The sequence below is a fragment of the Raphanus sativus genome, chromosome 3 (genome assembly GCF_000801105.2).
Source record: "Raphanus sativus cultivar WK10039 chromosome 3, ASM80110v3, whole genome shotgun sequence".
In the NCBI taxonomy this organism is placed as follows: Eukaryota; Viridiplantae; Streptophyta; class Magnoliopsida; order Brassicales; family Brassicaceae; genus Raphanus; species Raphanus sativus.
Window position 1 is genome coordinate 5,287,291 of NC_079513.1, and position 27,887 is coordinate 5,315,177.

Consider the following 27,887-nt stretch of genomic DNA (forward strand, 5'->3'; position numbering starts at 1 on the left):
CGGTGCCCAGGTGTCTATTAGTGAGGCTCTCTGCTGTTGCCACACACCCCGAGATAGCCTGCCACAAAAAGTGTTTCATCTTGGTCGGTGCCTTTGTCTTCCACACATGGCTTTGGAGGCTCGTGATGCTCGGTTCTAGAACCATATCGTGTGTCAGGTTCGTCTTGGTCGAGGCAAGTAGGTTATAACCAGTCTTAACTGAATATACTCCTTATTTTGTGTGGTTCCAAACATATCCGTCGGGAGCAAAAGACGGAGAAAGTTTCAGTCCAAGAATTAGAGGGATATCCTCTGGATGAAAGAAATCCCGTAATAGTTGTATATCCTACTCCTTGGTATCATTCCTAATAAAGGAATGAACAAGAAGTTGGGGTAATTTATAGACGATGTAATCTGCAGGTCTAGGTGGTCGGGCCACTGTGTCTGGGACCCACGGTTCACTCCATACCCTCGTCTCTCGACCTGTACCAATCGTTCTTCGTAAGCCTAATTTGAGGAGAGGTCTTGCTGCCGTAATACTACGCCATCCATATGATGGTGAGTATGTCTTCCAATCTTCTAAGGGAGAAGTGTGGTTGTAGTATCTTCCCTTCAATACGCGTGCAAGAAGAGAGTTTGGGTAATGTATTAGCCTCCATAGTTGTTTTGCAAGGAGCGCTATATTGAAATCATGGAAATCCCGAAAACCTAGTCCTCCAAAATCCTTCGGGGTACAGATCTTATCCCATGCTATCCAATGCATACCCCTGCTATTTTGATTCGAACTCCACCAGAAATTAGAAGTTGTACTCTTTAGTTTATCCGTAATGCCTTGTGGGAGCAAATAACATGACATCACATATGTCGGGACCGCTTGGGCCACATATTTGATCTGGACTTCTTTTCCTCCTTTGGATAGGAGTCTCGATGACCAAGTGTTAACTCGTCCATTTAGCCGATCTTGTACAAATGAGAAAACTTTCATCTTCGAGCCGCATATTTGTTCGGGTAATCCAAGATACATTCCCATGCCTCCTTCTGAAGAAAAGCCTAGGATTTTTTTTATATCTTGTCTTCGAGAAACTGGCACTTTATTTCCAAAAAAACATCGAAGATTTTGATGCATTCAGTCTTTGTCCTGCTGCCTTCCCATATATGTCTAGAGTGTCCAAAATCTCCTTGCATTGGCTTGTATCTGCCTTGCAGAAGAAAAGACTGTCATCCGCAAAGAGGAGGTGGGATATCCTCGGGCTCGCCCTCGCAACCCGGAGCCCTTCAATCTTCTTTTATGCTTCCGCTCCTTTCAATAGCGATATCAACGCCTCTGTACATAAGATGAACAAAAACGGAGAGAGCGGGTCTCCTTGTCTCAAGCCTCTCTTTGGAAAAATTCGCCCTCTTGGTTGTCCATTGACAAGAACTTGATATGAGACCGACGTGACACAACACATAATAAGGTCAACCAGTCTTTCATTGAAGCCCATCTTTATCATTAAAGCTGCTATAAAATTCCATTCCTCTCTATCGTATGCTTTGCTCATGTCTGCTATAAAGCTGCTATAAAGTTAATTATTTAAAAACAATTATTACATAATTACTCGGTGGATTTTATTATATGCTGATGTCTAATATATTATATGTGTCTGATATATAAACAAAAAGTGCTTAGTTTTATTATTATTATTTTTTTGGAAGTGATAGTGGGTGTGTAAAGATGATATAGTAGATCAGTATTTATGGTTTAATTTTAGTGTAACAATAATGTACCACCGATATATTAACTAAACCAATTAAGTAATTTATAATAAATACCAAATCACAGTATATGGTTACCGAGATATTATGTATAATTGTAATGACTTGGTGAATGTGTTTTTCCATAAAATTTTTATTTGAAAGTAAAATTCGAGATATCTATATCTGTTATGTAAATAATCATATGCGTCGAATATATACTACACAAATATTCTCTAAGGCAATTTCCTAATATATCTTATTAGCGAAATCACCCATAATTGTAAATATAGAATTATGGGTCATCTTGTTAATCTATTAAAAAGGTTTTATAAATAAATTTAATATTTTTAGTGTTATATATTTTTAGTTTTAAATAGTTATATTTATATTATATGTCTAGTTAACATTATTATTCAGACCCGTGCATATACACATAATTTCAATTTTATTAAGATATTAAACTAATATAAATAATTAGTCAAACATTTGTTAAAATTTTGGTATTTATATATTTATGTAGAAAAAGGTATAATGAACATTTACAGTAGACTGATATAATAAAATTTGGTTTTATTTTATTTTTTTTTGTTTATAATAAAATTCTAATTAAAATTATTTTTATAATAAAATTATAATCATAATTATGAAATTAATCAATGCATTATTTAAAAATTATTTGATATTTTAAAATATTTTTTTAGATTATTTCTTAACATATTTTATTTTACTAAAACTAAAATTAAATTTACAGTTAAAATATATTTGTTATTAGTATCCTTATAATTATTTTGATTTTTTTAGAAATGTCATATATTAAATAAACTAATTTAAATAATCAAAAAATATAATTGAATATATGGATTTAGTATGACTATTTTATAGTAGATAAAAATAATACTTCTCTTTTAATAGAGAAGATATATTCTCAAAGAAATGTTTATATGTATTCTAAAGGTTTGGTGGTATTAAATTCAATTTTAATAAAATTACACATTACGTAATATAGAGGTAAATAGAATCTGTACATATATCTGTACATAATATGTTATGTAGAACCCAAGGACAATTTTAAACAATAATCGTATGCAACTATGCACTAACTTAAATAAAGAAAAGATGAAGTTGCTAATCGTATGATTATGAACATGAATATATTTCAAATCTTTTAATTAGCGTTGGACCATTTATTTCCTAAACCAACAAAATAAAAGAAAGTCTCAGTCTATTAATGAATTCATGTGGATATCATCTATATATATCTATATAAGAAGGTTGGATCCCTCCTGCTGACACATCAGCATCCACCTAAGAAATTAGAGATCTCACAGGCTGCCACGCGTACATTTCATTTAAACATTTCGTCTGTGGGCTTCTCAGCGTGATGTGTGATGGGCCCTGTCTCATATTCAGTTTTGTCCCTTAATCTGGCCCATCTGGAACCATAGAACACGATAACCCTAATCTATCGCCTTCGTCCTCCCTGTCTTCGTCGGCGCCGATCGTGAAGAAACGGACACTGTAACGGATCTGTTGCTTGCGCATCGTAATTACTTCGAGCGTCTTAAATTCATGCCTCTAATGCGGTCTCTTCGGTTGCGTTGATCATAGGTTGGTTTGTGCTATAAAGGGTCTGTATCCCTCTCTTTTGTTTTTTCTTCTCTACCTCTTAATCTCGCTGATACCTATCATCGCTAATTCACAATCTTTATCCTCTTCCCTGCTAATGGCTATGACGAAGGTTTTCTTCTCGGATTTGAAATCCGGCCGGTGCTCCGCCGTCGTTGAGGCGCGACTGCTCCGGTTCTGGGAAGCAAGAAACGTGAAACGTGGTGGCGAGCTCATGTGGGCTGACCTTCTTTTGGTGGACGTCAATGTAAGTTAATTCCATCCGATCTGTTTAACTATTGGTTGGTTGATTGAGTGTTGCAAACTTCAGATTTATTGTTTTTTTTTTGTCCTTCGTTGTGTCCTGTTGAACGTTTGTCTCGATTGACTAATTATTTATTTTATTGATGGGGGTTGTGTTTATGTTAAACTGGCCGTAGAACTGGAATTAGTTATGATGGCTTTGTGTGTGTTGGTTTATTTCTGATGATTCTTTCTACATATTCAGGGCACTATCATGCAGGCAAGCATAAGCTCTAATCGTCTCCCACGATACCAGGAACAACTCATTGCCGGGACAATGTTTTCGATATCCGGTTTTGACGTCGCTTGGTGTGCGCAGAACTTCCGGCTTACGGATTCTTCTCTCCTCATCCGGTTCAGCGAAACAACCTCCTTTAAGGAGTTGTCTGACCCAGTTTCACCTTTACCCACTGAAGGTTTCCGGTTCCGTAACCAGTCGGAGTTGCATGGGCTGGCAAACACGAACAGTCACTTACCAGGTAAGGTTTTTTTTTTGTTTTTTACACACTGTTAGTTCATGTTGTGTGACTGTGTACATGGATTTAATTATCTGGTGGGCTTTATGTAGACATCATAGGGGAGATCCTTGGGGTGAGGAGTACCGTAACTGATCCTCCTGAAGCAAAGAATCGTGTGATGGTGACAATCAGGCTGGACAGGTATTAGATTGATATATCTGTAGCTCATTTGAATATGGTGTGTAGTTGCCATATTATTTTTTGTTTTGCCCTGTCTTCAAGTATTTTAATAGATGTGCTATTTTGGATTTGTGCAGTGATGACACTGTCACCCTAAGCCTAATTGACTCTCAGGCTGTTGCTCTCCATATGCAACTAGAGTCAATGCGTGTTGATCCGAAGGTCAACCCGAAACTGGTTGGAGGTAGAGATACAAATCAACAATGGCTCTTATTTTAGTGATCAGCCCCTTTGCACTCAAGCACCGTTTAGTTTTGTGAAACCTACTCTGATTCATGGATAACAAAATACCTAGAAGAGTTCCATGTTCTGGTTCCAGTGAGTCCCACACCAAACGTTCACGATGCCTCGAGAGTCTCGAGTTCCGGTTCGTCTGGCTTTTCTTTATTTTTAACAAAGAAATTGTTGATGAGTTCATCACTATTATTAACATTACTGAACATACATTTCCATCAGGTGATCATCCAGACAATGACCCGCATTCATCTAGACAAGCCCGAATGCTCATTCGATCTACAAAGTCACCACAACCAACCTCGGTAGGTTAGTGGATATCATATGGTATCAGAAGTAATTTCTTCTCGACATGAATCTATATCTCAAGATTTGTTTATTCCTTAGCTAGACGCAAAATGGGAAGATCAATAATTAATAAAAATTCAAATAGTATAAATTTTCCAGTAAACTATAATTGTTATTAAAAATACAATGCACCTATTAAATTCAAACTCTAAATAATTAGTTTAGTTTTTAGTTTACAAAAAAAAATTAGTTTAGTTTTATATGGTATATTTTATAAACAATATATATATAATGCAAATATATCTTCCGTATCTCTTTGTAATCATTTATATTATATTATAAATATTTAAATGTCAACAAATAAATTCAATGGGAATTTAGAAGTTTCTAAATTTAATGTAGAATCACCCGAAGTAAAGAACACATCTATATTATTAAAAGAGAAGTACCCATATAAATTGCCCCTAAGTTTTCAAAGTTATTTACATTACTATGCCACTGAAAATTAAATAAGCTACCTATTTTAATGCTTGTCTTTTTCAGTTGAATTAATGTGATGTCCTAATATAAATTAAGTTACCTATTTTAATGTTTGTCTTTTTCAGTTGAGTTAATGTGTTGTCCAAATATAAATTTAACTTTCTTTCTCTATTAAATCAATTTCGAAATTATTTATAGTTTTATTAATTGCTGTCTTTTCAGTTTAATAAATACATTTTCTAATTCTAAATTTAACACATTTAATGATAATAAAAATCGCATATGGTATGGTAGAAAAATTATTGTGCCATCACTATCTTTTAATATTCGAACCAAACCAATTTTTATATTAAGTTTAAGTTTTTGGCATACATTATTCAATTTTTTATATATATATTTTACTTTATATTTTAATAATTTTAATTTTTTAAACAATTTAAATGAGTTATCTGAATCAGAACATGAACCGAAATTATAAATACCCGAATAAAGCTAAGACCTTTTACCCTGAAAACCTAAAACCCAAAGAGACCTGAATCAAACCCGAATGGACATCCGAACTCCCATCCCTACTACGAGATATAGAAACATAATCACCTTATTTATTTTCGAAAAAATATTCTCCATTGAATTTCTCATCAGTCTACAGTAATTATAAAACTAATTGTCAAAATCCAATCTGAAAATTATTGAACACGTAATACCATTTATAATAAATTAGCGGTTAGATCAAATATATATTATATTACATTTCATTTTCTTACAAATTTTAATCTTAATTTTTATATGTCACAAATTTGTTAAAAGTCTAAAATTATTCTTTTTCTTACAAATTTTATAACTAATGCATCATACTTATCATTCAAAAACTTTGTTCGCTATATATTTTAGATTTGTTTAAGTGATCTCCAGTGTCGGTGATACATTTTACGTTAAACACAAAATTATTAAAATATGATTTACAAATATAACATTTAGTACACACACAGATTAAAATTTAAAATTAAATACCGAGTGTGATTATTTTCTTAACAAATATTTGGAATTCGAAAGCATTATGATCCACACCTATACTATTTTAATTATGATAATTGAATTTATATAAGAATATTCTATTAAAATTTTAATTTTTTTTATAACTGCAAAAAATTAGTTTTCGATCTAAATTTATGATCAAATATTATAAATATATCATTTAATACAAAAAAAAATTTAAAACATAAAATAAATACCCGTGCGGTCGCACGGGTCAAAATCTAGTCTATCTTATTAAAGTAGAAGTACTTTAAGCTTTTGTTTGGTGACAAGGATAAGAATAAAAAAAATTATTGATTGGAAACTTGAATAACATATTAATCAATACTATTAATCAACCTACCGAGATTTTATCATGATTTATCTATAATTCAAAAAACAATTTAAATGGTAACAATACTCAGTGATTATAGAAATTAATCAGTCTCAATAAATGTAGGAACTAATAATTGCCTTAATCTATATTAACATTCCTTATGTGGAAATGTATTATTGCATCATTCGTTCAAAAACTAACTATTAATAAATATCATAGTAACTAAAAAACCAATTTATAGGAAATAGTTTAACGTCGACAACTAATATAGGATCAGTGTTGACCTTTGATCAAACAACTCACGATATAATTTTTCTGTCTAATATAACTTTTTTAGTATTTAAATATTTTTAAATCAAAATATATTTAATATTATTATATCACCAGGGGATTTTCAAATCAAAACCTGTTGGAACCTACAATTTATTTTTCAATTTTAAATTTTAATATATAAATATCAATAGTGAGATTTGTTATATCAAAACTCAGTTATATAATGATTTCAAAATATATAATTTTTTATGTAATATTTTAATATTTATAACAAAATTTGTAAATCAAAATTATGCTGGAAGCTATTCTCGAGAAAAGAATTATTTGTCAATCAAAATTCTACTTTAATAAAAAAAAATCTACTTTAATAAGATAGATGTGAAGGTATATATGTAATTTATTCTTTCCAGATTTTCTTGGTATATTTTCTACACTTTAATATTTTAAAATATAAACATTTCGTTATTTAGTTCTGAAAATTGTTTTTCTACATAAAAAATTAAATCTTTTCAACAAGTAAAATCTTTTTTCGTCAACAAATAATATATTTCAAACTGAATTATTTTTTATTTTATTATCATTACCATTTAAATCCCTATAATCATAAAAGATATTTTCTCAATTATTACAATTCCTATATATTATTTCAATATATTTGCCCCATAATCTGAACTACTCAAATATCTACATGTGATATCTTTAACATATTTTTCACATTTGTTTCTTTGACAATAACTACCCTTGATTAAGGAGTATACTTCAAATAAAGTCCTAAGATTTTTTTCTTTCTCTATTATATTTTAAGTATATAAATATCTATAGTGAGATTTCATACTAAAAAATCAATTGCAGTCAAATCACGTTATATTTTCATCAATGTTTTTAAACCTGATCTGGACATTGAACTGAATGACTTTCCAAATCACCGAGTCATCTGATAAACCGTGGATCAATTGCGAGTGTACCGCGGATTAATAAATGAATTAACATTATTATATAATAATATATTAACTATAAAAAGAAAAATATAGAAAAACTCGAGTTAATCTGTACTTTTCGTTTATTTAAGGTTTTATAAGTTTTTTTCTATTCTACTGTTTTATAAATCTGTTTCTTTTTCTGTTTTATAGGGTGTAAAGATTGCAACTGCGTGCCAAAGAAATCAGATTTATCATATGCAATGTGGTTTACCAGTTGGAGAGTGGAAGACTATCGACACTTTTAAAGTTTTGGCTGTTTTTGGACAATATCAACCAATTGCGCATCAATACAAGTTGATTTTTATAGTTTTATTTCTCTATTAAATCAATTTCGAAATTATTTATAGTTTTATTAATTGCTGTCTTTTCAGTTTAATAAATACATTTTCTAATTCTAAATTTAACACATTTAATGATAATAAAAATCGCATATGGTATGGTAGAAAAATTATTGTGCCATCACTATCTTTTAATATTCGAACCAAACCAATTTTTATATTAAGTTTAAGTTTTTGGCATACATTATTCAATTTTTTATATATATATTTTACTTTATATTTTAATAATTTTAATTTTTTAAACAATTTAAATGAGTTATCTGAATCAGAACATGAACCGAAATTATAAATACCCGAATAAAGCTAAGACCTTTTACCCTGAAAACCTAAAACCCAAAGAGACCTGAATCAAACCCGAATGGACATCCGAACTCCCATCCCTACTACGAGATATAGAAACATAATCACCTTATTTATTTTCGAAAAAATATTCTCCATTGACTTTCTCATCAGTCTACAGTAATTATAAAACTAATTGTCAAAATCCAATCTGAAAATTATTGAACACGTAATACCATTTATAATAAATTAGCAGTTAGATCAAATATATATTATATTACATTTCATTTTCTTACAAATTTTAATCTTAATTTTTATATGTCACAAATTTGTTAAAAGTCTAAAAATTATTCTTTTTCTTACAAATTTTATAACTAATGCATCATACTTATCATTCAAAAACTTTGTTTGCTATATATTTTAGATTTGTTTAAGTGATCTCCAGTGTCGGTGATACATTTTACGTTAAACACAAAATTATTAAAATATGATTTACAAATATAACATTTAGTACACACACAGATTAAAATTTAAAATTAAATACCGAGTGTGATTATTTTCTTAACAAATATTTGGAATTCGAAAGCATTATGATCCACACCTATACTATTTTAATTATGATAATTGAATTTATATAAGAATATTCTATTAAAATTTTAATTTTTTTTATAACTGCAAAAAATTAGTTTTCGATCTAAATTTATGATCAAATATTATAAATATATCATTTAATACAAAAAAAAATTTAAAACATAAAATAAATACCCGTGCGGTCGCACGGGTCAAAATCTAGTCTATCTTATTAAAGTAGAAATACTTTAAGCTTTTGTTTGGTGACAAGGATAAGAATAAAAAAAATTATTGATTGGAAACTTGAATAACATATTAATCAATACTATTAATCAACCTACCGAGATTTTATCATGATTTATCTATAATTCAAAAACAATTTAAATGGTAACAATACTCAGTGATTATAGAAATTAATCAGTCTCAATAAATGTAGGAACTAATAATTGCCTTAATCTATATTAACATTCCTTATGTGGAAATGTATTATTGCATCATTCGTTCAAAAACTAACTATTAATAAATATCATAGTAACTAAAAAACCAATTTATAGGAAATAGTTTAACGTCGACAACTAATATAGGATCAGTGTTGACCTTTGATCAAACAACTCACGATATAATTTTTCTGTCTAATATAACTTTTTTAGTATTTAAATATTTTTAAATCAAAATATATTTAATATTATTATATCACCAGGGGATTTTCAAATCAAAACCTGTTGGAACCTACAATTTATTTTTCAATTTTAAATTTTAATATATAAATATCAATAGTGAGATTTGTTATATCAAAACTCAGTTATATAATGATTTCAAAATATATAATTTTTTTATGTAATATTTTAATATTTATAACAAAATTTGTAAATCAAAATTATGCTGGAAGCTATTCTCGAGAAAAGAATTATTTGTCAATCAAAATTCTACTTTAATAAAAAAAAATCTACTTTAATAAGATAGATGTGAAGGTATATATGTAATTTATTCTTTCCAGATTTTCTTGGTATATTTTCTACACTTTAATATTTTAAAATATAAACATTTCGTTATTTAGTTCTGAAAATTGTTTTTCTACATAAAAAATTAAATCTTTTCAACAAGTAAAATCTTTTTTTCGTCAACAAATAATATATTTTCAAACTGAATTATTTTTTATTTTATTATCATTACCATTTAAATCCCTATAATCATAAAAGATATTTTCTCAATTATTACAATTCCTATATATTATTTCAATATATTTGCCCCATAATCTAAACTACTCAAATATCTACATGTGATATCTTTAACATATTTTTCACATTTGTTTCTTTGACAATAACTACCCTTGATTAAGGAGTATACTTCAAATAAAGTCCTAAGATTTTTTTCTTTCTCTATTATATTTTAAGTATATAAATATCTATAGTGAGATTTCATACTAAAAAATCAATTGCAGTCAAATCACGTTATATTTTCATCAATGTTTTAAACCTGATCTGGACATTGAACTGAATGACTTTCCAAATCACCGAGTCATCTGATAAACCGTGGATCAATTGCGAGTGTACCGCGGATTAATAAATGAATTAACATTATTATATAATAATATATTAACTATAAAAAGAAAAATATAGAAAAACTCGAGTTAATCTGTACTTTTCGTTTATTTAAGGTTTTATAAGTTTTTTTCTATTCTACTGTTTTATAAATCTGTTTCTTTTTCTGTTTTATAGGGTGTAAAGATTGCAACTGCGTGCCAAAGAAATCAGATTTATCATATGCAATGTGGTTTACCAGTTGGAGAGTGGAAGACTATCGACACTTTTAAAGTTTTGGCTGTTTTTGGACAATATCAACCAATTGCGCATCAATACAAGTTGATTTTTTTTTAGGAGAGACCGTGGTAACCAAATATGTTTTTTTTTTTTTCATTTCCTTATAATTTTATATTTCTCAAATATTTGAAACTAAATAAATACACATTTAATACGCATGGTAAGATTTAAAACTATTTTGAGTTCTGTATAAATAAGCTGTCAGACACATTCAATATATTTTTCCTTTTGCTCCCAATATTTCAAGGAAGTACGTCATTACATAATACAATTAGGAAATACAAAGTTTAAAAAATAAACAAAAGCAATACAATTTCGTTCAATTAATTTAAAGTTCTGAAATGTTTATATATATATATATATTATATATATATATATATATATCATAAAAAAAGATCCGCCTAATATCCACACAGATACGCAGATCAGCCTCTAATATTATTTACGACAGTAAACTATAAGTAGTAGAAGTTGTACCCCCTAACCTTATGTTTTTCATAATTTTATATATCATAAAAAAGACCCGCCCAGTCGGGCGGGTTAAGATCTAGTATCTAATTATTAAGATAGTAGAGTTTATTTAGACTTCAAAAAATAAAAACAAATACAGAATTAAACTAATATTTATATTTTAAGTTAGTAAAAAAATTATATTAAATATTTACTCTAACTATTTCAATTATTTTTGAATTAACATCCCGCCCGTAGGGCGGGCTGATCCTAGTATACCTATATAAGAGAGTGTGCATTTAATTTAAAATCTTACAAAATAATAGTTAGGTCCATTACAATGTTTCTGTTTTAATAAGATAGATAGTATAATATAATGTATGATATATTCTAGTTTTCAAATAAGTTTCGAAAATATATTAATTTTAATAAACTTATTAGATTTAGATAGCATATCTATAGTATATTAATTCATGAGACACCGTTTAGAGAATGTGATATTTTTGTATACTGAATTTATACATATTCTAGTATAAAGGAGTTGTATATAAAAATTGACCTACTAAAGTACGATTAATAAAGAGAATCATTGAGTGTCGTATGTTAGCTAAATATAAAGTAGTATAGTTAGCTAAATATAAGGAAATAAATATAAGGTAAGACTAAAAAATAAAAAAATAAAAGAGTCCAAAACAACTTGCATAAGTAGATTTTTCAAAACTCCTTCTCTTTTAATAGTATTGATATGTTATGGCTGTTGTCACTGTAACCTGTAATCTCCGATGTTCCATCGCGTTTGAAGAAGAGACCATACTCAGTGGTGTCCTTTATATATCACAACAGATGCTTCACAGTTTGTCCATGGCTCTCTCTTGGACTTTGCATATATCTACTCAATACACCGACCGAGAATGCCAAGTCCGGTCGAGTATGAAGAAGATACCTTAAACACCCTATGGTGCTTCGATACGATGTTGCATCAATCTCAGGCTCCTCCCTGCCTTTGATATTTTCAAACTTGTATGCATCGGAACATGAGTTAGATTGCATGTTTCCATCTCCGTGTTGAGTATACCTTTCGCGTATCCTCCTTGTTTGATTTGAATGCCATCAGCTCCTTACATTACTTCTATTCCAAGATAGTATGTAAGCTTACTGAGGTCTAACATCTCAAATCTTCTTAACATATCGTCCTTGAAATGTTTGATAACTTTGAGCGAAGTCCCCGTTACAAACAAATCATCGACATAGATGGCTATGATGAGAAGCTCCTCCTTCTCTCTCTTTTGATATACCGCAGGTTCCTTGGTGCACTTCGTGAACTCCATCTCCTTGAGGACACAATAAAGTTTGATGTTCCAAGCTCTCGGAGATTGACGTAAACCGTATAGTGCTTTGATGAGTTTATACACGTGATCCTCCTTTCCTTTTCTCCACAAAACCTTCTGGTTGAGTCACATATACATCCTCATTTAAGTCTCCATTCAGGAAACAGTTTTCACATCTAAGTGATAGATCTCCCATCCATTAGATGTTGCTAACGCCAATAGTAGCCGAATGGTTTCTGTCCGAGCAACTGGAGCAAATACTTCTTCACAGTCTATGCCTTGTTGCTATACATACCCCTTCGTGACTAACCTTGCTTTGTATTTGACCACTGTTCCATCTGCATTCCTCTTAATCTTATAGACACACTTTAGTCCTATTGGTTTAACACCAGAAGGCTTCTTTATGAGCTTCCATGTCTTGTTTTGATGATAGATTCGATCTCTGCCATCATTGCATCGATCCATTCTTGTGTCGACGCAGCTTCGATGTAACTTTCTGGTTCGCCATCTATGGTGAGCAAGAGTCTACCACCTTCGACTTCAGCGAGTAGGATGTAATCATCAAACTTCTTTGGCTTTTTGATGTTACGACCATATCTCGATGTTACATGCTGGTCTTGGTTTGCATCATTGTTCTCTGCTACTTGCTCTTATTCACCTGCGTCTACAGCTTCTTCTTGGTGTTGGTGATCATGATGCTCATCACCATCTCCTTCTTCAGAAACATTGTGATGTTCATCTCGGTTAGGAGATCGATGTTCGCAACGACCTCTTAAAGCTAAATCCTGGCCACCGTTTCCTTCTCCTTACTCGCCCATCTCCTTTCCAGTGATTTCAGAATCATCATGTACTTTCGCGAGACTTCGCGACGGGCAACACGGGAGGCCCGCCGAACATCTCGATCCCTTCCAGCCTCGAGATCCGCCATCCTGGCCCTTTGAGCGACAACCTCGGCCTCCAAAGCCGACCTCTTGTGACAAACTCTCACCCAATCCTCCGTCATGGCCACGATATTCTCAGCGTTTTCTTTACTCGCGTTTGGCGATCTCGAGCTCCTCCGAAATCCTCTTTAGATCCAGGCCGATGCTCTCGATCTCCGACTCCTGCTGAGAAGTCTCTGCGCAATTCCTCATCACCAATACCAGCTCGTTGCATGCTTCCATGACCTAAAGAAAAAATGCGTCCACATTCCAAGGTTAGGATATACCAATTATTCAAAGACGGAAGGCTACAAAAAAAATATTCACTCTCGACAGACTGACCTTGGCGTTCGCCTTGGCGACCTTGGTGTAAGCCTGCATTTCTTATGAGGAAGCAAAGAACGTTGAGCTAGTGTCATGTGGCCTAGTGTTGTCTGCTAAACCATTGGGATCAACGTCGGTCATGCACGTCGGGTCGTCACCATTTCGCGCAAGCTTCCGCCTCTTCGATCTCATCGAAGCAGGCCGCGACGGTCCAGAAGAGGCGCTTTTCGGCGCCCGATAAGAATTGCGTTTGCGGACGGAGGAGTCCTCCTGTGAGTCAGAACTCAAGGACACTGGAGACCTATGCAAAGTCGGAACAAGATCCGCAAACGATCTTCTCGAGATCGATCCGGAGGTCAGAAACGATTACCTCCTCGATAGGCGCCTCCCGAGACGATCCGAGTTGGGAGGAAGACCACGGCAAGTATGTTCCTCCCTGCGATCGGTAGATTGAGCGTCGCCAATTAATTCGATTGGCTCAGAGATTTTGGGAGCCATATTCGAGCTGAGAGGAAGCGACAGCGAAGTTCGAGTCCGCTCTCTGCTGAACGATGACCAATCGGTCTCCCCCCGTCTCAGAACGGCCAGCAGACCTCGAAGCTGATCCGACATCGAAGAGCTTCCCGAGTGAACTGAGCAGATGAACAAAAATATTAAAAAAAGTTCTCAGAACGGCCAGCAGACCTCGAAGCTGATCCGACATCGAAGAGCTTCCCGAGTGAACTGAGCAGATGAACAAAAATAAAAAAAAAGAGCTCTCAGAACGGGAAAGAACTTATTTAAACCAAGAAGAACAAAGAATGATAAAAAAGTTTACCAATATCCTCAGCCCAAAGCCGGGGGAGCCTGGAAAATTCAAAATCCCACATAGACGCCGAGTCGATTTTGAAGACAAAGAACTATTCTCGCCACTTCTCGTCTCGATACGGCAGCCCCCGATGATATGTCGACCCGGACGCGGAGACATCAAGAAATTCCCAGGACTCTGATTGTTGCGCTTCATCACGAACAAGTGATGCAACTCCTCAAGACCGAACAAAAGGTTCTCCTCCTTGGCCGTAACTAGGATTGCCAGCTGCCTAAGAAGATAAGGACACATCTGAGAGAAGGAGAGGCCGAGCTCGGCAAGTATCTATAGTACTTGACTCGGTATCGGAAAAGAAAGACCGCACGTCTCGCAAAAAGATAAATATGCCCCACAGTAACCTTCTCGAACGTTTTCCGGGACTTCAGGGTCAGAAGCGAGATCAAGGATAACGGGCGATCAACATTGTACGAGGAATACATATTCTTGAGCTGATACTTCGTGGTTGTTGGACGGGGAGAAGAGAATAGAGCCATCTTGACGAGAAATAGGAAACAGGAGAATAGCAACGCTCAAGAGAAAGAAGGGAAGAAAGATCAGAGTTGAAGTAAAGAGGAGAACTCCTCTCTATTTAAAGACACTCTCAAACGGCTCTATCGCTACCCCCGAGGAAAACAATAATTGCCTAGGTTTCGTCCTAGAGCAATAATTGCCTAGATTTCGCCCTAGGAACAAGCGCACATAGCCGTTATACGCTTATGGAAGCGCGAAATAACGGCTCACAAAGATCTCGATAACCGGAACGAAATCAAACCGATTTTGTAGCAAACAAAATCTGGTTAACCGAACCGTCTCTTTCCCATTCGTTTAAAGGAAAAGAGACTGGGGGACAAATGTTGGACCCAATTTTTGATATTTCCTTAATGGGCCTAGCCAAGAGAATGGGCCGAGTGTTACGGAGCCCACGGTAGGAACTCGAGATCAAAGAAAGAGTCATCGAGATTCCGGAGATCGCGGAGTCGGTTTCATGTGAGTAAATGAAGATGTAACTATAAAAGGGAAGAGAGCTCTTGGAGAGTCTCACGTCAAAAACCCTAGAGAGAGCACACTATTCACATCGACCTCATTTCACATTGTTTTGAGTCTAGTGTAATTCGATTTCCTTTGTATTGTCGAATCTCATTCCCATTCATTGTAACTGATCTCTTACTCAATAAAAGTCCATTTTTGTCAATCAATTTCCGATTACATCGTTGTGTTCTAAGGATATTGTTGCTTACATCCTTTTTTATTCCCCAGTTTACATTACAAACACTATCAAATACTTAGTGTATATTTTAGGATCTACATTTTGGCGCCGACTGTGGGGAAGATAAAAGAAAAACATTCTTGCTCAGAACCCGATCTAGAATTTCTAAGCACGATTATGGATCCCAATCAATCCAGAAACTCTCAACAGAGAACAATCAACGTCGATCCCATCGGGATCGAGCAAAGGAATGACCCACCGATCGGATCCACCAACACCGGTGGAATCGACGATCCGATCCAAACCCCGCAAGCTCCTCTCACAGGGACTGTAGCTCCTGATCGATTCGGAGCCCGAGTTTGGAACCGCCCGGGGGACAGGCCCCCCATCGACAGTTCCATTATCCAAAACGCAACTGGCCAGACCAATATCTCCTACGCCGATATCTCAAACGAGAGAGGAACTCGCCGAACTTCGAGGTATAATCCGGACACTTTTAGATAAAAGTCGAGAACAAGAACTCGCTCACCGGACTATCACGAATCGGCTGGAGCAGACCGAGAGGGAAATCGCTGAACACCGGATAAGTGTTCGAGACGAAGTCAGATCTCAGACAAATCCGCCACCACGAATCCTGACCTCCCAGAATAGTGGAGCCTTTGGGACTCCCGATTTTTCGATCACTCGATCCAGATGCTACGTGGGAGATAATTCACATCATAATCCCTAAATGAGGTGGGCGTATTGGAACTTGAATTACAATGGTTCGGGAGAAGACCCGACTCGAGTCGCGGATCTCTGAGTACACCTCTCCGTGCCCAAAACGGGCTCGCAGGAAGGACCGATAGACCTCAGAACGAAACCCCGTCTTCTAACCAGCAAAGTTCCGAGAATCGGTTCCCTTGTCAAGAGAAACCGTGCTGGCAAGTACGATGTAATCATATTTTCATTATTTATTAGTAATAACTAAAAAATAAAAGTCACATTAAAAGAATCATTTATATAATATATAAATATATTATGTTACATATATTTTTATATAAATAATATCCCAATGTAAGTTCAGTATAGAAAATATAATTATAGCACCATATATTTTAAATAAAATATACAACAATTTTATTATACATTATCATGAAGTTTTCGATCAATAAAAAAAATACATTGTGCGGATATATGGGTCATATTCTAAAACGTATGGATGATACAATTAATGGTTTATAAGACAAATAAAATTTTTCAATATAAACTATAAATTATTGTGTTTAGAAATGTCAATTATTTAATCAGGTAAGCTTTTAAAATATATATTATCACTTATACAAATAAATACTTATTACAAAATCTACACTTTTTGAAAATCTTGCTAACCAGGTTTAATCTATGGATACAGTATCTTCATAATCTTTAGTATAATAATAGTATTTAGAAATTAACCAAGAAGCAATTAAATTAAATATTATATTCATAAATCAATTAAGTTGACATGCACAATCGGCGAAGACAATTATGATCATTCTAACGTGATTTATAAATTATTTTCACAATACATACACCTTCTCTATTTTGAAAATTATGAATACAACTATACAAATCGAATATTCTATGGAATAAATTTCCTATATTATTTTTATTTTCTTTCAAATGTTGTAACTAATGTATCAATTTTTAATACCATGCTAACTCATATTTATCTATTTTTCTTACTTTTAGTTCAGAATTTTTTTTTCTAGATATTTTATACATAAATCTAATTATATAAATTTGGATTTATTTATATGATGTCCATTAAATATCGGTCATATAATTTATTGTAGAACACAAAAAATATTCAATATAATTAAACACATTGTTATTTTTCAAAATGTTATATTAGTACTCACTTTGCAAATCATGTATAACATTTAGTACAAATGTAGATAAAAAAATGAAAATTGACACCCGATCGGTTGAGCGGGTCAAAATCTAGTTCAATTAAAAATAAAATACAAAAAATTAACAAGTAATGAAATAAGTCTCAGTTCATGTAGTATGATCGTACAAAACTTATCTATGAATCTTATAAAATATGTATAGAACATTAAATCTTGATGTTTAATAGATAAACAAGTAATAAAATATTAAATTATGTTTAAAAATTAGGTTCTGAGTACTCATTCTTGATTTTCCATCAAGTCGTTAGGTCTGGATCAGCTGTACGAAACACTAGATCATGCTATATGTTTAATATCTTTATGTAATTAAGTTTTTTTATGTAATTAAGTTTATATATTCAAAATTAATATTTTATTAATTTTTGGTTAAACTCCGATCTCTTTTTTATATACTCATCGATAAGCTCAATCAGAATGCACTTGTAACTCCAAGCGAATTTCTCTACAAGTCTTCCTAACGTCATGGATGACGCAACATCAGATGGGCTGACTAGTTTTCTTATTTAATTAATTTTTTAATAAAATTATATAAATTGAATCTCCATTCTCCAAAGATTTGACGGTCGTCATGCATGACTTAACTACAGTGAAATAGTCAACATGGACGACAAAGTTGATTTTTATCTGAAATCCACTAACAGTTAAATCATCACATGGACTTGAAAATTTTGAATTACTAGGTCAACTTTATTTAAGATGGATAATTTACACTGAAAAACGTATTTACTTTAATGGTCGAACTAAACGTCGAAAAGATTATTATGGATCAAAGATCTTATGCCTTTGCCTATTTATCAGATTAAAAGCTTTTCCAATAGTGATGAAATAACCATATATACAGTGGAAATGGCGGGGATAGAAGTGATGAAAATCTAAAGTGACAATAGAAATATATACTAGACATTACTCTAAAAGTGATTTGTGGCATATTTTCTATATAATCACTTTCATAAAATATGTGATATGGTTAGTAAAATTGATGATATGACTTATTGATAAAATATGATATGAACATTCTAGATACTTTTCGTAAAAGGATATGCCACATATTTTTTTATAATCATATTTACAAAAAAAAATTATATGACTATTAAAATTGATGTCACTATTTATTGGCAAAATATGATTTGAACAATTAAATTTAATACTGATTTATATTTTTGATAAACTTTTTAAAATATTTTAATAACACATATATTACATTTAATGTTGATTTATAATTTTTGTAAACTTTTAAATTATATTAATAACTCATTCAACATCATTAGAAATTTTGAAATATTATTTAATAGACAATTCTCTTAAATAGTTTTTTAAAGTTTTGTCACAAAAATAGTTCTCAAAAAACAAAATGACTTAAATAACCTATTTTATTTTGAAAATTTTAATTTTGTGTTTTTTGAAATTTGAAACTTCATCTCCAAATCCATCCATTAACTCTAAACCTTAAATCTAAATTAGTAAACTATAGGAGTATATAAAACATTTTTTGGTCATTTTCTTTTTTAAGGGATCTTTTTTGAAAAATAAACTAAAAGGCTATCCAAGATATTTCTCTTATTTTTAATTATATTTTTTATAGTTATCCAATTTTGTTACTAAAATTTTTCAAGATTTATACAATTTTTAAGAAGTTAAAAAATTTTAATCGTAAAATCATTAGTTTATTATCTACAATTTTTTTTGATGACCCTCGTATCCGGAACCTCAGGAAGATTCGACTAGCGCCTAATGACCGTCCGGGTAATCTGAGCCACTAAGGGCCCGTTGAAAACATCCAGGAAGGCTGGTGATCACCCCATGTAAATCTCATCAGTGGCCATATGTTAGCAGGATTCTCCGTATTAAGTCCGAAAATCTTTCAAGAAAATCACCTCCTAGCGGCGCTCGAATCCATGACTTCCTAGGTTGAGTTTTAATCACTGGACCACTAACACATGGTTTATTATCTACAAATTTTTTCAAGTAAAGTTTTGATAATTATAAATTTTTAAAATAAATATCTATTAATTTCAACAAGTTAATTTAATATATTTAACTAAAAGCAATAGAAAATATAACTAAGATTATAAGTTGAACTACATACTTACATATATTACATATTATATATTATATATAATTAAAAAATATTGTTATCTTAATTTATGTTTAGTTATACCAGTTTTTATTAAATACTCATAAAATAATAAAATCTAAAATATTAATAAATTTTTATTTCTAAATATAGTTTAAATTAAAAATGTTTTTATTGCAGCGTAGAAAAACATCTGGTATAATATTATATAATAAAGGTGGGGTTATATACCCTAATGTTTGTCAATGATTTTGGTTGCGTGTCACGTGTATGGTAGATAATCTTAATCTATCATCCATTTCTTGGTCCCGAAGCGAAAATGGCATTTAGATTTCCCATTTTATTTTATCAATAAATTTTCCATTTTATTTTTTCAATAAATTTCCCATTTTCTACATTATTCTTTCCAAATGGGAAAACCAACAAAAAAAAAAGAAAGAAAAATCAAAATTGGCGGACGAAGATAGTTCCATACTTCCATGTAAGTTCTCTCCCTAGAAACTCTATAAATAAATTCATCGCTGAACCTCTTTAGATCGCATTCTCATTACCCCCAGTAAAAAAAAAAAGTAAATTCAATTGAGTTTCAGACCATTTTTATTTCTAAAATCGATTGGCAGATTACTATTTGCGGGAGATGTACGGTGTGGGTGAATCGGGGACAGCGGGGTTGGCAGAGGTATACGCGATGAGAAAAGTTTATAAGGAAAACATGAAAAAGAAAATTGAGGCCGTAGCAGCAGCAGCAGCAAAAGAAGATAAAGACAATGTCGTAGAGAAAACTAGAATCGGGGAAATGAAGAAACCAAAGAAAAGTCTCAACAACAGTTCGAGGGTTTCCTCTGTAAATATTTAACAATCTCTGCAACTGGCATTTAGCTTTTAACTGTTTAATGATGGCTTCAGTTTGTTCTTCTCTGTTTATCAATTTATTTTTTTGCTTTTAAGATTAAATCATTGGATATATATAATATAAATATCCTTCTGTTAGCGACTAGAGGCCATTTCAGCTGTTTTTCTCAGTTGTAATTTGTAAGCGATCTTTCAAAGTTTAATATTTCTTTATCTAGAAAATTATCTCACTTTATTTATTTTAAAACAAAATTAAAACACTGAAGTCCATTCATAAGATTATACATAGGAACTTAGGATGCTTTGAAAGAATAAAGAGCTGGCAAACTCCATGCAGTTTTTTAGCAAAAAAAAAAATTCCATGCAGTTCATTTTTATTATGTTATATATTAGGTGATAATCCGTGCGTCTGCACGGAGTGAAAATTTCATACAAATTGAACACAAATGATTGTATAAAGGAATACACAAAATCGGTCCACTTTCTAAATAGTTGTGAAATTTGTTGATTAAGTTTAATTCATCACTTTTGTCAATTTTTTATAAAACTAAAAAGCTCATTATATAACTATTGGGTTTGCTTATGTTATGGTGTGTATGTCTTTCTTTTATCAAATCGAAACTGTCAAATTATGGAGAAATGGGGATTAGGTTTACAGATGATTTTTGTCGATCATCTCACAACTACAGGTGAATCCAATTCTTTTCCCATATAATATTTGTTCTTTTGATATTGTAGGATCGGTAAAAATTGATGAAGTTTTATTCTCGATTGCAAATTTTAGAGGTGCTTCTCGAGAACAACATATCGATTCAATCCGAGAAGAAAGATACTCTAATACATGATTCCTACTTCAGATTGTCTTTGTTCTTCCTTGGATGGTGAAGATCATCGTTGATCACACAGTACATGGGTTAGTTAAAATCCTGTCTAACTTTTTTATCGGCGTTGCGCTTAGTTTGATATCATATCATATGATACTACCAGAAAATATATAAATAGAGGATAAACATTTTTTGGATTGTAATTTTTAACAACTTAAAACACTTAGATTCATGAATTATACCCGAGTTAGATACAATATACAAAGTCTTGTAAATATATATAGTTATGTACACTTCTAATACGCAGGTTGAGGGTTGGTCTGCAGGAACCGCAAGACCCCAAGAGATTAGTCTGTCTCGAGAAGGGAGTCGGTTGAGGGTAACAAGCCAGGCAAGGAAGCTATGACGTGGCACACCACCATAGTTCCAAATTGCTCTTTTCAAAGGTATAGTTTGTGCATGATTCTTCAAGAGATTATAAATCGTACCAGTGTGATACTTGTGCCATATTTTTCTTTCTATTGTCCACTCATCATATTCATCAGGAAGCTAGGAGAGACTAATTGAAGAAAGATGCGCTTGAACCTGAACTTGTCTATCAGAGCGGGCTGGTCTTATATTCCACCGATCCCTGATGAACAAGTCATGAAGCGTTGCAGTTGAGGGGATGCCCATCTGGTTTGCAGAGACAGGGGCCAAAAAGTTCTGAATGTTCCCAACAGGGGACCAATTATCTGTCCAAAATCTAACTTCTCTCCCGCTGCCAACCTTCACAGTGATCCAATCGTAGGCAATGCTTCCGTGTTTTAGAAGTTTATTGGTGAACCAATAGTATTTTTGCTTCTTCATAGTGGTCCATAAGTTGCTGAGAGACCCTTTGAGGACTTCAGCCTTATACCCCGCGACCCAGATTGATCCTGAATTGGAGAAGAGGAGCCATATGAGCTTGAGGGAGCAGGCCTTATTCCAAGCTACTAGATCACAGCACCCAGGCATCCTTCTTCTTTTGCTAGAATGACTGTTTCCCAGCCTCCCAGGTGACCCTCGCCGAATGACTTCCTTCAGAGCTGCCATGCCATAAGAAAGCTCCACAAAGGGAGTTTATCTTTGAGATACAAGCTTTGGGAAGAACAAATGTGGAAGACCAGAAGTTTGTGATCCCCGCTATTACATTGTTGAGAAAAAGGAACCGACCAGCAGTCCATGACCTTTAGATACTGTTTAATGTTGGAGATAATCATGAAGTTAACTTGGTTAACAAGTTAAAGTAATTCTTTTAGGAATAGGTTTTATAAAAGGATAAGTCCTAAGAGTTTAGGATAATATGTTTCCTATATAAGTAGATGCAAGAGTGTTGCATACCTTAAGAGTTTAAGGGTTTGTGATTTGGAGAACTTAAGTTTTGAGAAGTTTCTTAAGTTAATAAAGAAGAGTTTCTTTATATTTGAGTTCATAAACAGAGCATTAGACTTATATTTGGTATCAGAGCCAAATCGAGAAAGATGGGGGATCTAATCGTTGCTACAACAAAGAAGGAAGGAGGATCATCCTCCATCAAGTGCCCAATGTTGACAGCAACGAACTACACCGTATGGGAGATACGGATGAAGCTTCTACTCAACGTTCACGAAGTATGGGAGGTCATCGAGACAGAATATGAAGATAAAAAGAAAATTTTTATGGCAACCGCTCTTATATGTCAATCGATTCCAGAGGCAATGATTTTACAAGTTGGGAGCCTAACTTCTGCAAAGAAAGTATGGGACGCGATCAAGACTCGTCATGTAGGAGTTGAGAGGGTTCGAGAAGCTCGACTCCATACTTTGATGCTTGAGTTTGATAGAATGAAGATGAAGGAAACATACAAAGTGGATGACTTTGTCGGCAAACTTTCAGAAGTATCTTCGAAGGCAGCTGCGCTGGGAGAAACCATGGAAGAAACAAAACTAGTCAAAAAGCTCTTGGGAAGCTTACCTCGCAAGAAATTTATATTTATGGTTGCTTCTCTTGAACAACAACTAGATTTGAAAACTGCAGGCTTCGAAGATGTCATTGGATGATTGAAAGCATACGAAGAACGAGTATGTAACGAAGAAGAAGATGTGCAGGAAGAGCAGAGTAAGCTCATGTACTCTAATACAGAGCCACAGAACATAGACTATAATGGAGGACGCGGTCGTGGCCGTAACTATAGCAGAGGAAGAGGACGAGGTAGAAATCAATGGGACAGTCGAGATAGCAGGGCATACTGGGAGAGTAGAGACACATCAAAGGTCATGTGTTTCAGATGCGACAAACTGGGCCACTATGCAGCCACATGTCCAAATCGTTTGCTTAAATTGCAAGAAATATCAGAGAACAAGGATGGAGATGAAACGCATGAGGCTGATAAACTCATGGTACATGAGTTAGTTTATCTCAATGAGAAGAATGTAAGGCCAAAAGAGTTCGAATCAAGCAACGATGGAAACAGAGTATGGTACTTAGACAATGGAGCCAGCAACCACATGATTGGGAACCTTGAGTATTTTAAATCTTTAGATGATACAGTCACTGGAAAGGTCCGTTTTGGAGATGATTCAAGGATAGATATCAAAGGGAAATGATCTATTCTATTCATAAGTCAAGATGGAAAGTGAAAGATACTTGCGGACGTTTACTTCATCCCAAAACTCAAAAGCAATATCATAAGCCTTGGACAAGCTACCGAGTCTGGTTGTGATGTAAGAATGAAAGAGAATTACCTTACCCTGCATGACAAAGACGGCAATCTTATTGTGAAGGCACCAAGGTCAAGAAATCGCTTGTATAAAGTGGTGATGGAGATAGAAGAACAGAAGTGCTTAAAAACAACAACGATGGATGAAACCTCAAGATGGCACGCACGCCTTGGTCACCTTGGAACTGATCCCATGAAAAAGATGGTCAAGCTGCAACTAGTTACAGGTCTTCCCGAGTTAAAGATAGAGAAGGAAACATGCTCATCATGTTTAAAGGCAAAACAAACAAAACACCCCTTCCCAACGTCTACAACATATCGAGCATCCAAAGTACTAGAGTTAGTACATGGAGATCTTTGCGGACCAATAACGCCATCAACGGCGGGGAGAAAGAGGTACATATTTGTACTCATTGATGACTACTCTCGATATACGTGGTCTATACTCTTGATGGAGAAGTCTGAAGCATTCGAGAAATTCAAGGTGTTTAGGAAGGTAGTAGAACATGAAAGCGGAACAACCATCAAAACTCTGAGAACAGATCGAGGTGGAGAATTCACAAACTTAGAGTTTCAGAGATTTTGCGAAGAAGCAGGAATACAGAGGCACCTTACAGCTCCATATACGCCACAACAGAACGGAGTAGTAGAGAGGCGTAATAGAACCTTGATGGAGATGACAAGGAGTATTTTGTCTCACATGGAAGTACCAAATTATCTATGGGGAGAGGAAGTGAGACATTCGACTTATCTCATCAACAGAATAGCAACAAAGACACTGGAATCTCAAACACCATATGAAGCATATAAAGGAAGAAAACCAAACATCAAACACCTCGTGTATTTGGATGTGTCGCACACGACAAGACAGAACCAGTAAACTTGAGGAAACTCGACAGCAGGTCTCGTACTCTTGTGCACCTTGGAACTGAGCCAGGATCTAAAGCTTATCGGCTATTTGATCCCACACACCAAAAGGTCGTCGTCAGCTGAGATGTCGTGTTCGAAGAAGATAAAACATGGGAGTGGAATAAAACACGAAAGGAGGAAGTCGAGAAACCTGATACTCTTAAGGTGATATTTGACGAGTTTGGGAATCAAGGTCTAGAAGAAAATACAGATAATACAATGGTTGGTGACGATACAGTCGAAGATGAAACAGAGAACATCAAAAAAGATACAGAGTCGGGAGAAGAAACAGAGGAGGTAGAACCGCGAAGGTCAAACATGATCAGTAAGAAACTGGCATATCTTGATGATTACATATGCCTTGCTGAAGAAGAAGGAGAACGTCTGCTGTTATTACTAAACGAGGAGCCTTACGACTTCAAAACCACAATGGAGGAAAAGGTGTGGCGTGACGCATGTGAAGAAGAAATCAAAAGCATTGTAAAAAATAAGACTTGGGATCTTGTTGTTCTTCCACCGGGAGCAAAAGCTATTGGCCTAAAGTGGATTTTCAAAACTAAAATAAACGCAGATTGGAGTATCAATAAGCACAAATCAAGGCTAGTAGCTAAAGGATATATTCAGCGCCATGGCATCGATTTTGAAGAAGTCTTCGCGCCAGTTGCGCGCATTGAAACTGTGCGATTCATCATTGCTCTAGCTGCATCAAGTGAATGGGAAATCCATCACTTAGACATCAAAACCGCGTTTCTACACGGAGACCTAAAAGAAACCGTATATGTTAAGCAACCGGAAGGATTTGAGATCAAAGGAGAAGAAGATAAGGTATATAAATTGAACAAAGCTCTATATGGACTAAGACAAGCTCCAAGAGCTTGGAATGAGAAGCTCAACAAGGTTCTAGAAACATTAAAGTTTAAAAGATGCGTCAAGGAACCGGCACTGTATCGAGAGGAAGAAAAAACGATGTGTTACTTGTCGCCGTATACGTCGATGATCTTCTAATAACAGGGTCTAACCGCAGCATGATAGTTGGATTCAAAAGAGAGATGTCAAGCAACTTCGAGATGAGTGATCTCGGCTTATTAACCTACTACCTCGGTATAGAAGTAGTGCAAGAGAAGGGGAGAATAACTTTGAGCCAGGAGAGATATGCAAAGAAAATACTTAGTGAAGCTGGTATGGATGAATGTAACGCTACACAGACTCCCATGGAGTTCGGTTTGAAGTTATCAAGTGCAGAGAACGAAGATAGCATTGATGAATGAGAATACAGACGGAAGATAGGGTGCCTGCGATATCTACTCCACACGCGTCCGGACCTTGCCTTCAGTGTCGGACTACTTAGTAGGTATATGCACAACCCGAAAACCTCTCATGGGATAGCTTTGAAGCAGGTGTTAAGGTATCTAAAGGGGACAACATGGTTAGGCCTCGTGTACACGGCGTCCGGAATGATGAAGTTAGAAGGTTACAGTGACTCCAGTCACAACATCGATGAGGATGATGGAAGAAGTACTACAGGTCACGTGTTTTATCTCAACAACTGTCCAATCACCTGGTGCTCACAGAAACAAGAAACGGTAGCATTGTCATCTTGTGAGGCTGAATTCATGGCTGCAACCGAAGCTGCAAAACAAGCCATATGGCTTCAAGAACTGTTAGAAGAAGCAACCGGAAAACACAGTGATCGGGTGGTGATATGGCTAGACAACAAATCGGCCATAGCTCTCACAAAGAATCCAGTCTTTCATGGCCGAAGTAAACACATACACAAACGATATCATTTTATCCGTGAGTGTATTGAAAAGGAGCTGGTCGACGTCAAGCATGTCCCGGGAGCAGAACAAAAAGCTGACATTCTCACTAAAGCATTGGGAAGGATCAAGTTCAAGGAAATGAAGTCATTGGTGGGAATTCAAGACATTGAAGAAGTTAACTTCAAGATTAAGGGAGACAATGTTGGAGATAATCATTAACAAGTTAAAGTAATTCTTTTAGGAATAGGTTTTATAAAAGGATAAGTCCTAAGAGTTTAGGATGATATGTTTCGTATATAAGTAGATGCAAGAGTTTTGCATACCTTAAGAGTTTAAGGGTTTGTGATTTGGAGAACTTAAGTTTTGAGAAGTTTCTTAAGTTAACAAAGACGAGTTTTTTTATATTTGAGTTCATAAACAGAGCATTAGACTTATATTTAATACATTTTAACATTAAAGCAACGTCATTTTCTAGAAATAAGGATCCCTAATATAACTTAATCCCCTTCCGAAATTCCTCAATTCCTATCTTATCCTCCAAATTCTCTATTCAAAATTGTCTATTTATCTAGCTCTCGATCTAAGACAATGAAGGTCCACAAGACTAAACTTTGAACGTCGTGGCGTAATACTGATTTGGAGTTTTATCAAGTTGATTTCAGGATATTGTGCAGTTATACACATACCTGATTTTCTTTTAGAGAAAACAGGACACAAAATCCAAGCATTTATACGAATGATTTATGATTCACCAAAAACATTATATTAGAATTTTTTTCAAAAAAAAAACATTATATTAGAATC

At 33.9% G+C, this 27,887-nt stretch overlaps 2 protein-coding genes across 10 annotated transcripts in view; both read left to right on the forward strand.

Moving 5' to 3' along the window:
- Positions 1-21,101, forward strand: part of LOC108846082 (uncharacterized) — a 35,098-nt gene extending 13,997 nt beyond the window's left edge. For 4 of the 5 annotated variants that reach the window (XM_057006158.1, XM_057006159.1, XM_057006162.1 and 1 more), the window contains one exon: positions 20,640-21,101. In XM_057006158.1, coding sequence (XP_056862138.1) covers positions 20,640-20,875 — 236 coding nt within the window. In that variant the 3' untranslated portion in view covers positions 20,876-21,101. Of the gene's footprint in view, positions 1-20,454; positions 20,501-20,639 lie in introns of all 5 variants that reach the window. The other variant, XM_057006161.1, reaches the window with a different exon arrangement.
- Positions 3,157-8,772, forward strand: LOC108834401 (uncharacterized). 5 transcript variants are annotated; one of them, XM_057006157.1, is made up of 7 exons: positions 3,158-3,344; positions 3,455-3,589; positions 3,830-4,103; positions 4,193-4,283; positions 4,400-4,689; positions 4,779-4,861; positions 8,079-8,772. In XM_057006157.1, the coding sequence occupies exons 2-5, from the start codon at positions 3,557-3,559 to the stop codon at positions 4,539-4,541; spliced, it is 540 nt and encodes a 179-aa protein (XP_056862137.1). In that variant the 5' UTR covers positions 3,158-3,344; positions 3,455-3,556; the 3' UTR covers positions 4,542-4,689; positions 4,779-4,861; positions 8,079-8,772. The 5 variants fall into 5 exon arrangements, with proteins under 5 accessions (XP_056862134.1, XP_056862133.1, XP_018463238.1 ...); XM_057006156.1 differs by having other exon boundaries at positions 3,159-3,324; XM_057006154.1 differs by having other exon boundaries at positions 3,157-3,589; positions 4,779-4,865.
- Positions 21,102-27,887: the final 6,786 nt, after the last annotated feature.